This window comes from Labeo rohita, chromosome 4, assembly GCF_022985175.1.
Source record: "Labeo rohita strain BAU-BD-2019 chromosome 4, IGBB_LRoh.1.0, whole genome shotgun sequence".
Lineage (NCBI taxonomy): Eukaryota > Metazoa > Chordata > Actinopteri > Cypriniformes > Cyprinidae > Labeo > Labeo rohita.
Window position 1 is genome coordinate 39,892,772 of NC_066872.1, and position 13,208 is coordinate 39,905,979.

General features: G+C 36.0%; 2 protein-coding genes across 3 annotated transcripts; one reads left to right on the top strand and one right to left on the bottom strand.

Annotated features, from left to right (window-relative positions):
- The first annotated feature begins 677 nt into the window (after nt 1-677).
- Nucleotides 678-9,162, top strand: hcfc2 (host cell factor C2). The gene is made up of 16 exons (XM_051108435.1): nt 678-922; nt 1,222-1,370; nt 1,472-1,632; nt 1,705-1,913; nt 2,001-2,085; nt 3,189-3,295; nt 3,396-3,623; nt 3,710-3,907; nt 4,713-4,768; nt 5,293-5,350; nt 5,515-5,586; nt 5,669-5,700; nt 5,780-5,911; nt 6,009-6,194; nt 6,267-6,558; nt 8,151-9,162. The coding sequence occupies exons 1-16, from the start codon at nt 763-765 to the stop codon at nt 8,228-8,230; spliced, it is 2,205 nt and encodes a 734-aa protein (XP_050964392.1). The 5' UTR covers nt 678-762; the 3' UTR covers nt 8,231-9,162.
- Nucleotides 9,163-9,239: 77 nt separating this feature from the next.
- nfyba (nuclear transcription factor Y, beta a) lies at nt 9,240-12,160 on the bottom strand. Of its 2 annotated transcripts, none has more exons than XM_051108436.1 (7): nt 12,104-12,160; nt 11,209-11,302; nt 10,968-11,101; nt 10,335-10,532; nt 10,069-10,147; nt 9,804-9,883; nt 9,240-9,700 (listed from the first exon to the last, which is right to left on the bottom strand). In XM_051108436.1, the coding sequence occupies exons 2-7, from the start codon at nt 11,300-11,302 to the stop codon at nt 9,668-9,670; spliced, it is 618 nt and encodes a 205-aa protein (XP_050964393.1). In that variant the 5' UTR covers nt 12,104-12,160; the 3' UTR covers nt 9,240-9,667. The 2 variants fall into 2 exon arrangements, with proteins under 2 accessions (XP_050964393.1, XP_050964394.1); XM_051108437.1 differs by lacking the exon at nt 12,104-12,160 and adding an exon at nt 11,945-12,097.
- Nucleotides 12,161-13,208: the final 1,048 nt, after the last annotated feature.

The following is a 13,208-nucleotide window of genomic DNA, read 5'->3' on the forward strand; positions in this document are numbered from 1 at the left end:
ATATATATATATATATATATATATATATATATATATATATATAAATAATTTAAAATTTTATTTATTTATTTTTATACACATTATATAATATATAACAACATTTTTCTAAAATACATCCATGCATATACACACACACACACACATATATATATATGCATGGATGTATTTTAGAAAAATGTTGTTATATATTATATATTATATAATGTGTATGTTATATAATTAATTATATGAATTAAAATATATACATGTAAATATATCCAAATATATACTGTATACATGTGCATTTATATATACATAATAAATATATACAGTTCACATATATCATGTAAACAAAAACATTTATTTTGAATGCGATTAATCGTCTGACAGCACTATTTATCATTTTAATTATAATTAGAATGTTATAATTACATATTTTAATGTAGCATTTATTTCTTTCACCGTCTACAGTACTTATTTACACATTTAAAAACAAGGACTTTCTTGTCATGCATTTGTCCTATTATATTATAATAATGTGATGAATTGCTTTTACAGTCCTCGGGGCTTATTTACTGTATTTGCTTAAAAAAGAGGGAGGAGCCTAAGAACTACAAACGAATTTTGATTGGTCAAAAGTGCGCCGCCTTTTGACCACGTGATAGGCGTTGAGCCAATCACAGACACTGTTCCACGCATGTGGAAGCGGTGTTTGCATGTAGTCCGCGTTTACTTCAATGCTTTAGTGCAAAATCAAACATATGTTATAACTGATAATTTATTATGATTAATAAGGGTCCCATATGGAAAACAGTGCGGTCTTACGCTGGACCTGTCCCGAGGGCGAGGCACGGGCACCGGGCTGTGGCCATACGGGAGCTGGTGGTTGTGTTTGGAGGTGGAAACGAGGGAATAGCGACCAATCTGCATGTTTATAACTCGGGTATGGCACTAAATAGACACCAACTGCGTTCATACTACATGCATAGTTTATAAAAAACAACAAAATGCACGCATATTTTCATACAGAGAGGTGTATGTAGATCACAGCAATTAAACCACTGAATTACTGTAACTAATCGTTTGTTAATATACTTTAAAGTAGTTAGAATTCCCAACTCTATTATTATGTTTCCATATTAATTCATTCATGAATTCTGGTTTATGTGCATTAATATTTTTTATATTTAATGCTGATGTACAGTGCAACTCATTAATGAAAGTTCTAAACTATATTTTCAGTGACCAGGCAATGGTTCCTGCCAGCAGTGAGAGGCGATATCCCACCTGGTTGTGCAGCTCATGGCTTTGTTTGTGAAGGCACACGGATCCTGGTGTTTGGAGGGATGGTTGAATTCGGGCAGTATACCAACAGCCTCTATGAACTGCAGGTGAGTACTTAAAGTAGCTCAGCTGATACTTAAATGAAAGCATGATGGTAGTGCACACAACATTAGGAGCCAGGGCCCTAATTTCATATGTGTTCTTAAAGGCCAGTCGATGGTTGTGGAAGAAACTGAAGCCCCGCCCACCAAGGAACGCATCACCTCCATGCCCACGGATTGGCCACAGCTTCACTCTTCATGCTAATAAGTGTTACCTTTTTGGTGGAATGGCCAATGACAGTGAAGATCCAAATGGCAATGTACCAAGGTGTGCATATTTATATGCATTTATTCACGTCAAACTTCATACATTACTCACATGGATTGTGTCTCTATGCAGGTATTTAGATGACTTCTATGAGCTGGAGCTGCAGGTCCAATCTGGGGTTAAAGGCTGGAACATTCCTGAAACCAAAGGGGGAGGCCCGTCAGCCAGGGAATCCCATAGCTCTGTGGTGTACTGTGGCAAGGGTGGAAGTGCACCAAAGCTGTATATATTTGGGGGCATGTGTGGGCACAGACTGAATGATTTGTGGCAGCTAGACATTGGTAAGTCCTTGTTCATATTCATCAAAATAACAGAGCTCTTTTTATATTAGGTCATTTGGTTCAAGCTGATGTTTTCATTAATTTCAGAGACTATGACTTGGTCATTACCTATGATCAGAGGTCAGCTGCCACAACCCAGGAGTCTGCACACCTCCAATGTGATTGGAAACAGGTAATGCCGCAACTTGTTTCTTTTTGAGTAGATTTACTGTAGAAAGCCTTTCAGTATGTGGTCCAAAAACCATAACAATAAGAAAGCCCTGCAATATTTGCAGATTGTCAAAAAAAAGGGCCTAATATTTTTTGTTTTGGGATACTGTTTGTGTGTCTTTATATATACATAATAAACAAACACAGCACACATACATATATAAACCAAATTTTTTTTTTGGATGTGATTAATTTCCCAGCACTAGAATCTTCATATTATATGTATCAGTTTTAATGCACTCAATTGTCAGAAGTTTAAATAAAAAAATATTCAAAATATATAATTTAACTTCCAATCTGCAAAGAAGTAAAGAAATGCTTTTAAATATTTAATTTAATGTCAAATAACAAATAAGTTTATGCATTGAAAAAAAAATCTATAATTTTCTGTTTGGATGCAATAAATAATCTAAAGAATTTTTCTGTTGTCACTCACTATAATTTTAACCGTAAAATCATGTATACATGTAAAAATCGAGTAAGAATTGAACAAATAATTGTAACCTGGCTTCTTTGTGGCAGTTCTTCTGTTAATTAAGGGATAATACAAGACTTCATCATGGTAAAAACTGTTATCAAAAGCAAAAATGCTACAAAATAGCATGTTTTATGAGAAAGTGTGACATTTTAGAGCAAAACAGGCACTATTTTTTAAGGAAGTGCTGCAAAATTAGTAAGAAACAAGTACTGGATTTTTCAGCAAATATAATTCAGGGCATGTCATGTCGTAATAGTTTCAAAATTCCCATTTGAGAAATGACAGTGTAATTTATATTGTAGAGCAAAATGTGAAAGGCTCTTCATGTAATGTTAACAAAACTGCTACTCTAAAAACCCATTAGAAATCCATTAGAGGTGAATTAGCCTCTTGGGTTTGCCTAAATATTGATGTAATGACTAAACAGCTCCATTGTCCATTTCCTCTCTCAAATTCACTTTTAAAGTCAAGATGTTCAGTGATGGTTTTACAGTCAGAACGGTTATTCCAACATCTTGTATATTATCTTACCTCCCACTGTCTCAATTTTTCCTCATTATCTCTTCTTATTTATCTTGTCTTTTTAGGTTATATGTGTTTGGAGGCTGGGTTCCTGTTGGAGAGGCAGAGGACACGCTCCACGCTGATGGAGTCAAGTGGGTCTGCACTGACTCTCTTTCCATGCTAAATCTTGGTATGATCAAGAATAATATGTCATTTGTGCAACTAGATAATCTCAGAAGCTGCTTTAACAGCAAACATTGTTTTCTCTTGGTATGGTTTGCTTACTTTAGACACAATGACATGGCATGACTTGACACCGGAAGAACACCAGCAAAGATTGACTTCAGACGAACAGTTGGACGAACAGGCAGAGGGTGATGCACACTGGCCGAAAGCACGAGCTGGACACTGTGCGGTAACCGTCGGCACTCGTCTGTATGTCTGGAGCGGACGAGATGGATACAAAAAGTACAATAACTACCAGGTGTGCTGCAAAGATCTGTGGTACCTGGAAACAGGTGAGTGATAAAGGACGACAGTGGTTAAATCAACAATTTTTACATCTTAAAATTGAAATCAACAAGTTGTCATTTGTTGTGTGTAGAGAGGCCTTCCACTCCTGGTGCGGTGTTCCTTGTGAAGTCCACAATTAATATGCTGCATGTCGCCTGGCGGCCCCTACCTGCAGCTGAATGTTATTTGCTTCAGCTGCAGCCAATCACATCTCAGTCCGCTTCCAGTGATCCACAATCCACACCAAGTCCACTGCCAGACACTGACAGAAAGGAGTCTGTACAAAAAGGTATTACAACTTAAACATTTGGTATTTGGTGATGCTGCAAATTACTCTGATTTAAATGTGTCAAGTTAAAGGGATAGTTCACCTAAAAATGAAAATGTAGTCATTCATTACTCACCCTCATGTCATTCCAGACCTTCATTCATCTTCAGAACACAAATTAAGATATTTTTGATGGAATCTAAGCTTTCTGACTCTACATAGTCAGCAACGCAACTGACACTTTCAAGGCCCAGAAAGGTAGTAAGGACATCGATATAATAGTCCATGTGACTTCAGTGGTTCAACCATTATTTTTTGAAGCTACGAGAATACTTTTTGTGTGCAAAGATGGATACATGTCACATGACTATTTTAATGATGTCCTTACTACCTTTCTGGGCATTGAACGTGTTGGTTGCATTGCTGTCTATGCAGGGTCAGAAAGCTCTTGGATTTCTGCAATAACATCTTAATTTGTGTTCTGAAGATGATCAAAGGTCTTACAGGTTTGGAACGACATGACCGCGGGTAATTAATGACAGAATTTTCATTTTTGAGTGAGCTATGCCTGCAATAGTATCTAGCTGGTAAGGCTGACATACAGTAGATGAGGTGTTGTCAAAATTGCAAAAACTTGAAATTGGAATGATTTTCTGAAAAATATTAACATTTAACACTTACAAAAAAAAATGCTGCTAAAAAAACTACATTTTTATTTATATACATAAATTTATTTATTTAATTTAATTTGAATTTAATTTTGGAAAAAGGTGTAAGAACCCTGATTATATTATTATATGTAAATATATATTAATTTTCTGTCTAGTGTCCCAGCCAGGTGCTGATGTCAAAGTTAAAGAAGAGAGAGAATCTTCATCACAGGTCAGATTTCTGCATTTTACTGGATTTTATATATAAATTTTTTAATATGTGACCCTGGACCACAAAACCAATCATAAGGGTCATTTTTTTAAAAATTCAGATTTATACAACATAAGCTTAATAAATAAGTATAATAAATAAATTTTCCATTGATGTATGGTTTGTTAGGATATGACAATATTTGGCCGAGATACAACTATCTGAGGGTGCAAAAAAATCAAAATATTGAGAAAATCGCCTTTAAGGTTGTCCAAATGAAGTTCTTAGCAATGCATATTACTAATCAAAAATTAAGTTTTGATATATTTACGGTAGAAAATGTACAAAATATCTATATGGAACATAATCTTTACTTAATATCCCAATGATTTTTGGCATAAAAGAAAAATCAATCATTTTGACCCATTCAATGTATTTTTGGCTATTGCTACAAATATACCCATGCTACTTAAGACTGGTTTTGTGGTCCAGGATCACATATATATATTATATTTTTTAATCTCAGTGGGCCTTTCTCATTTCAGGAAAGCATTTTAAGGCCAAAAGAACTGGGTGAGGACGGGGCAGAAGTCCAACCAAAAGGTGACAAAGGGACAAAAGCGAACACTGCTTCTTTGTCTAGTTTGTCTTATTTAATATGCATGTTTATTTCCACTCTTGCATTCTTGCTCTTTCTGTGTTGCACAGTGGTTTAGTCACATATATATATATAGCTAATGATGTCTTTTTAATGTGCATGATCAAAGATCAAGGTGTTTCCGTGATGTCAGACGTGAATAAGACTGGTAAGCTGAATAGCACATCTCAGTGCCAGAAAGGTAAGCGCACACTCTTCCTGTTGAAAACAGATCAACTGTTACTGTAGTTTTCCTTTCTTACTATTTATATTCTCTTACACAGAACGAGACAATTCTCTAAAACCATCCCAAAAGGTAGGGTGTTACAAGTGTGTTTCTGTATTAGTATAAAACGCCTAACACACTGACCCATTTTCTCTCTTTGCACTTACAGTCTGAAGACCCAGTGTGGTTTGATGTTGGTGTGTTTAAAACACTGTACTGTGAGGTTACACACTACTTCCTGCCTTCTGAGGATGGTGACATGGCAACAACCCTGTCTGGTCGAAACTCATCCAGCAGTGAGGTTTGTCTGTGGTACTGTTTTGGTCCTACCACACCTAATTGTAACGGTTACTAGTTGTGTCAAATGTGTGTTGTACATCACCGCTTCTGTCCCACAGTGGAAGTTGCCGGGTCCTCATTGTTTTAAGGATCGGGAGAAGCAGGAATTGGCCTCAGGAGTCACGTATAAATTCAGGGTGGCCGGACTGAACAGCCGTGGCCTTGGCGACTTCAGCCCCCTCAGTGAGTTTAAAACCTGCCAGCCTGGGTTTCCTGGAGCGCCATCTGCTGTGAAAATCACCAAGGTATAATCAGTCTTCTTAGTGATGACGACATTTTGCGTTTAAAGATGTTTAGATGCTATGTGATGATTTCAGGATAAAGATTCAGTGCATATCACCTGGGAGCCTCCCACCTCTCCATCCGGGAAGATTACGGAGTATTCCATGTACTTGGCTGTGAGAAAGAGTCGAGGGAACAGCGTGGAGAGGCCTGGCGAGCTGGCCTTCATCCGAATCTACCGTGGTACCAAGACCTCATGCACAGTCAGCGAAAGCCAGCTGAGCAACGCGCACATCGACTGCTCAGCACGGCCTGCAGTCGTCTTCCGAATCGCTGCCAAGAACGAGCAGGGCTACGGTCCGGCAACTCAGATCCGCTGGCTACAAGGTGTGCAAGAACTTCAAAAGCTTTGACTCATGAATGTATCTTTATATTTTCCTTTGTGTTTATGTATTTTCCATTGAACAGGAAGTTAGGGTGGGTCCTATTGAGGGTCTCATATTCAAATAGCCTTTGGTTTTTATGTCACAGCCATGAGACAAATATATATACAAAGTGAATTCACATCTTTAAAGGAGTAGTTCACTTCCATAAAATTTCCTGATAATTTACTCACTCCCATATGATCCGAAAAAGTTTTTTAGAAAAACATTTCAGGTTTTTTCTTCATATAGTGCACTTTGATGGGAGACGGGTTGAAAGTCCAAATCGCAGTTTCAAAGCAGCTTTAAAGGGCTCTACATGATCCCAGCCAAGGAATAAGAAAAGTCACGTGCGGTTAGTTCGTCGTCTGTGTTCTTCGGTTCAAAAAGGATTACATAATGCATCGAGCTAGTGCAAGATGAGCATTTGTGGTTAAAAAGTATATCATTTTATTTTATTGTTTTTAAATGGCCAATCATTTCACTAGATAAGACCATTATTCCTCGGCTGGGATCATGTAAAGCCCTTTAAAGCTGCACTGAAACTGCAATTTGACAGTCAAAAAAAGTTCTTTTTGACTGAAGACATGAACATCTTGGATGACATGTTTCAGAGTTGCTTTTAGAAAAAATGGCAATTATGGCATTTAAACTCTACACAAACTAATCGTAATTTCAATAATTAAAGAAGCATTTAAGAGCCAACTTCCCTTGATTATGGCATTGTTGATGTTAATTGGCCAAGTATTTGAACCAAAATACAGTAAAAATAATATTGTGAAATCTTATAATTTAAAATAATGTTTTAATTTAATCTTTTGTTACATTAGAAATGTCTCTACTGTCATTTATGTTAAATAAATATATTTCTTCAATTCCTTTAATTTCCTAAACTGCTGGAAATTAAAGGATTTCAGAATAAACATTTCTTGATAGTTTACTCACCCCTATGTCATCCAAGATATTCATGTCTTTCTTTCCTCAGTCGAAAAAAAATCAGCTGAGGAATAAGGGTCTTATCTAGCGAAACAATCGATCAAAAAAAGTATATACTTTTTTTTTTGCACTAGTTCAACCTCACGCATTATGTATTTACGCACTTGTGATGTAAGCAGTCCCAGTGTTTACAAAGCGAACGTGCAAATAAAGTCAAACATCCTTTACAAAAAAAGTAAAAACGTTATACGATTTTGAAGTTGAAGAAGAAAATGAGATGGACTTTTTTGCCCTACCCTACCTTTTTGAACCAAAGTACACAGATGAAGAACTAACTGTGCATGAGCTTCCCAGCATGATTACGTGCATCGCAGAGCTAATGCATAAGGAGCATTTGTGGTTAAAAAGTATATAAATTGTTTCACTTATTCCTTGTCTGGGATCACGTAGAGCCCTTTGAAGCTGCATTGAAACTGCAATTTGGACCTTCAACCTGTTTGGTCCCACTGAAGTCCACTATATGGAAAAAAATCCTGGAACTAATCCTTTAATGTATGCTGCAATATAATATCAAATGCAATATACAGTCCGGTCTTAATTGCTTTTTATGTCGTCCTACAGATGCAAGTAAGCTAAAATCGTCAGTGACACAGGCAGACTCCAGTCCTCCAGCAGCAGAGCCTGACACCACCTGCAGATGAACTCTCACCCCTGATGGGTCGACCAGCTGCTGCACTGACCGCCAAAGCTCTAATACTTAAGGACTACATTTCATGCTCTCTGTTATTCACAAAGCCTTTTACTATTTTAATTTAACCCCTTCGATGACTGATCTCAGTTGACTGTTTTTCTAATCTTGATTGTCTTTTAATGTCACGGTTTTGTTTATACTGTGAGCTTTAGGTTTATCACTATAGGTCAAATAGGTCATTATCACTGTAAAATGTACATTTAACACTTTTTATACTGAGTTCGTACATTTATTTTTATTATGGACTGTTGTAGCGACAAATGACACTTTTTTTTACAATCTCCAAATCCCTAATATGTTTTTTTGTGAGCAAAATGTACCATTTCCCCATATCTTAAACTGCATGTACGTTTCTTAAAATAGGCTCCTGTATTTTTAGGAACTGCATAATTGCCAGTAGTTTGAACATAAACCGCTCCACCAGAGCTCCTTTTATTTCTGTTTTTTCCATTTGAGCTGTTTCCTTTCTAACAGACTTCAGTTGCATAAATGGAGAATGAGAGTACCATTTAAATTCAATCATAGAACAATTATAGTTTTGTTACCATTATAAAAACTGTTACGCCTACATTTTGCAACAATTTGGCTTAAATATTCTGTGCATTAATTAAACATAACATTTAGTATAATCTGTCTACTGGGGGATTTATATCTCGAATGTAGAATTGCTTATGCATTAACTAATATATTCAATTAGCATGTCACTAACCTAGAGAACTTTTTTTGTTCTTTTTGTTTCACAACATTTCGGTCAAATTTAAAGCATTTTTTGGTGTACACTCCAATCCTGGTCTTTTTGTATAGACTAAAATTTACTAAAATATATATTGGATTAAAATTCATTTGGAAATAGTGTTACGACAACGCATATTAATTTTTTAATCTTGACCATTTTCATCAGTTTCTTTTTCTGAATGTTCATAGTCCACTGTTTAAATATTAAACAACATTCAAACAAAGACAGATTACTTTTTTATTCAAAGAATCAGCATAACAATGTCAGTTCAATAGGTTAATTAAGATCAAATGTCATATCAAATGAGAATTCCCCTAATTCTGGGAATGTAAATTGTCAATATGGCCTATCTGTCTTCCCACTGCCCTATCCCAAACTTTAAAAATTATTAAATACAAGGAACCCCCAAAAAACATAATTTGGTGTGGCCTGTACCAAGCAGACCAAAACAAACTGGCCTAAATATAATACTGAATGAATTACAAGACATCACATTAGATCAAATCAGCCTCCTGGCAACAGGCACTTTTGTTCCTGCTCTGGTAACCAGGCATCTCTTGGTCTTACAGCACTGACCTGAAAACTTCAGGGCAGAGATAAGTGTGTCTGGACACTGGACAGGCTACTAGATATAGTTGGGCCAGTCTACAGTCATGAGAATTGTATCTGCTGAACGCCAGGGATCTGAAGGAGCAGAAAAAGAGAGATAGTATAAATACTAAGCATACAACAGTAAATGCTTCAGCCATATATCTGTAGGTTAACTTGAGTTGGTTTACATACTAACCTGCTGGTATGAGGTGGTGTATACCATCACATTCTGTTGCTGGCCATCAGCAGTGATCAGTCCTGCAGGCAACTGACCAGCTGCAAGTTAAAACACAACATTAATTGATTTTGGAAACCTTTTAAAAGACTAATGGCTATAAACAAGCAAGAGAATAGTGCTGTATGTTTCAACTGCATCAAATTTTCTGAACAAGGCACTTGCTAAAGAGTTTAGATAAGTCTCTTATGCCAACTCGGATGTATGAAATAAGCTTTGCACTTACTGAAACTCTCATCTGTAAGCTCTTCTCCAAGGCCTTCACTGACTGCACCCGGAGTGATGCCTTTCTCACCCTTCATTGCCTAGGAAACATGAATGTTACTTCTTACACAATTTGAGCTCTAAAAATAACATTTGTGATAACACATGCAGGTATTGCTGAATGTGTCTCTCAAAGACAGGTTCTCTACAGTCATTCATGTGTTGTTTTTAGACCATGATCCTCAATTTTTATTAATTTGCATATGTGAGTGAGTGAGTGAGTAATACCTCTCTGAACTTCTGCAGGTAGAGTTTAAGCGGCTCCACGTACATGTCAAAACCCAAAGTGGACATAGCAAACAGAATGTCCTCTCCGTTTATGGTCTTGCGCTTCTCTTGATGGCATCTCTCGCTGGCCTCAGATGTGATGAAGCTAATGAACTCGCTCACACACTCCTGCACGCACTCTTTTGCATCCTTGGCTATCTGTGATTAAAAAGAGAAATGACAGAAGCGATCACGGTTACTCATACATCAGATTAGGATTTTATATCCACCTTATTTTTCTCTTAAGAGCAGAAATATAATGTGCAAGGCATCCGGTTTCATCCGCTTCCAGCTATTTTCAGCTGTACAAAACTCGTTTTGCTGCTTGACATTGCTAACTGGTGTGTCTTACCATATTATTTGAATGTATTAGCTTAATAATGAACACAGAAGTTTGTAGTGCAAACAGTTTTACTGTTCTGCACTTTGTTATTCAACCAGAAGCCTTGCACGTTCACAGAAAATGGCTTACTTCCAAATTGAAAAATAAAGTGGATAGACTGCACTCAAAAAAAAAAAAAAAATCTAGCTAATTAAATACTTTGAATACAGTTCCCCATACCAGGAAACTATTTTAAAATTCCCTGATATTACCTTTCCAGTTTGTGGGATGGCATTCTTCATAATGCGGGCGACATTTGCGATGGGAAGGTAGATGTCTTGCTCTCGGAAATGGTCTTTGCCGCCATTGCCATCCTCATGATCGTTGAAACTTTCGTCTCCATCATCTGCACAAGAGGAAAAAAACATGACAATGAACGATCAAACTTTTCATAATAACCATTTTCTTTATTCAAGCACAGATTAATGATTTATGGTGACGTCATGTCCATACCATCCTGGGTCTGTAAGACATAAGTCCCTCCGGTCATATACTCTCCAGTTATTCCTAACTGAGTGGTATCTGTGGTGCTGCTGTCTCCGTCCATCTAAAAAAAACACAAACAGGACAATGAGGGTTAAGACTTTTATTCCAATTACAGCTTTTTTTACATGATCCAAGACAACTAAATAACTCTCCAGAGTGTAATAAAATAAAAGTGCAAATAATAAATAATATTAAATAATAAATATCTACATATTTAGAAAAAAAGGCACACATTTAGCAAACATTTTTATCCAAAGAGGAACATAAAGTACAATTACAAAACAGAAACTAAAAGTCGTCAAACAAGCAATAAAAATTGTAACATATTTAAAAAACTGTAAGCTAGAGAAGAAACTTTTTTCAACACATTTACGAACTATAAAGCAAATATTAAAATAAATATGTACGTGGTTCTAAATGTCTTAATAATATAGCTAATAAATGGTTATGTAATTGTTTGTATGCATCTCTGTCAGCCTTTGTTTTGATAGTCAGCTAGCATTAGCATCGTACCAGCTCAAGCTAACGCAGTACACATCCTTAACATAGTAAAACATCTAACTTATACACAATTTGAAAAATTTAACCAGAATTAACTTCTTCTTTTAGAATTAAACTTGCTTGTTTATTAAATGTGGTTAAATGTGGCTTCGGGGCCTCGTTTTCATGTAGCCTCCATCTCTCCACTCAAATAATCCCTTACCCATCCTCAAACATTCAATCTTTTAAGACTTCCTGCATTTAACGGCTGCTTCGGCCCGGTAAAACCTGTAAAAAACCTGCCGGTATCAGCTTTTCCCACCCGTTTAACACGAGAATTACCGCTGAAGCGGATCATTTGACCGGAGCCACAAATACAAACCTGACTCGCGCTCGCGCTGCAACTTGATTGGACGGAAATGGAACTGCGCGCGACAGTTTGTGCCCGCGCTTGTGCATGCGCGTATGTCGGTCGCCAGGGGGCGCGCTGGAAATAAGATAGTGAATTAAAACTACAGAAAAGCTTGCATTTATCGACATTTCTGTGCGCAAACGATCTTTTATTGACCTTAATAATTAAAACGTTGTTTTTTCATCATGTTCCCTTCATTTGGTTTGATGGCATGATTAGATCCATACTCATTACGTATGTAGGCCTACATGGGTAATTATCATATAAATTAATTTTATGGAAATAGGTGGAAATCCTCTACACACTTGCATCTAATTTCCCTTTCCTTCCCATTTTCGTGTCTCAGGTAAAGATTAATGGTGCTAGAGCTCAATTTGACAAACCAACCTAATGAGGTGGATTTCAAATTCAAAGGCAGTCTTTGTTTATCATCATAAACTGTGAAATATTGTTTTTTTCTGCATTTTCTTCATATTTTCACTTTTTCTTCATGCATGAATAATGCACCTATGGTGATGCTTTATTACTTGCAATATGGTCAAAATGATGGAATGATGTTTTTTTTTTTTTTAAGAAGTCTTTTCTGCTTATCAAGGCTGTTTTTATTTAATTAAAAATGTAGAAAAAATACTAATATTATTGCAATTTAAAATAGTGGTTTTCTAGTTTAATATACTTTAAAATAAAATTTATTCTTGTTATGCAAAGCTGAATTTTCAGCATCATTACTTCAGTCTTGTGTCAAATGATCCTTCAGAAATCATTCTAATATGCTGATTTATTATCAATGTTGGAAACAGTTATATGTTTTTTTGGAACCTATGATACTTTTTTAGGATTCTTTGATGAATAAAACATTACAAAGAACAGCATTTATCTATAATAGAAATCTTTTGTAACAATATACACTACCGTTTAAAGTTTAGGGTCAGTAAATGTTGTCTTTCTTTCTTTATTTTAAAGAAATTAAAATTTTACTGAGCAAGGATGTGTTAAATTGCAAAAAGTGATAGCAAAACTTTTATTGTTAGAAAAGGTTTTATTTTGAATAAATGCTGTTCTTTTTATTAATCAA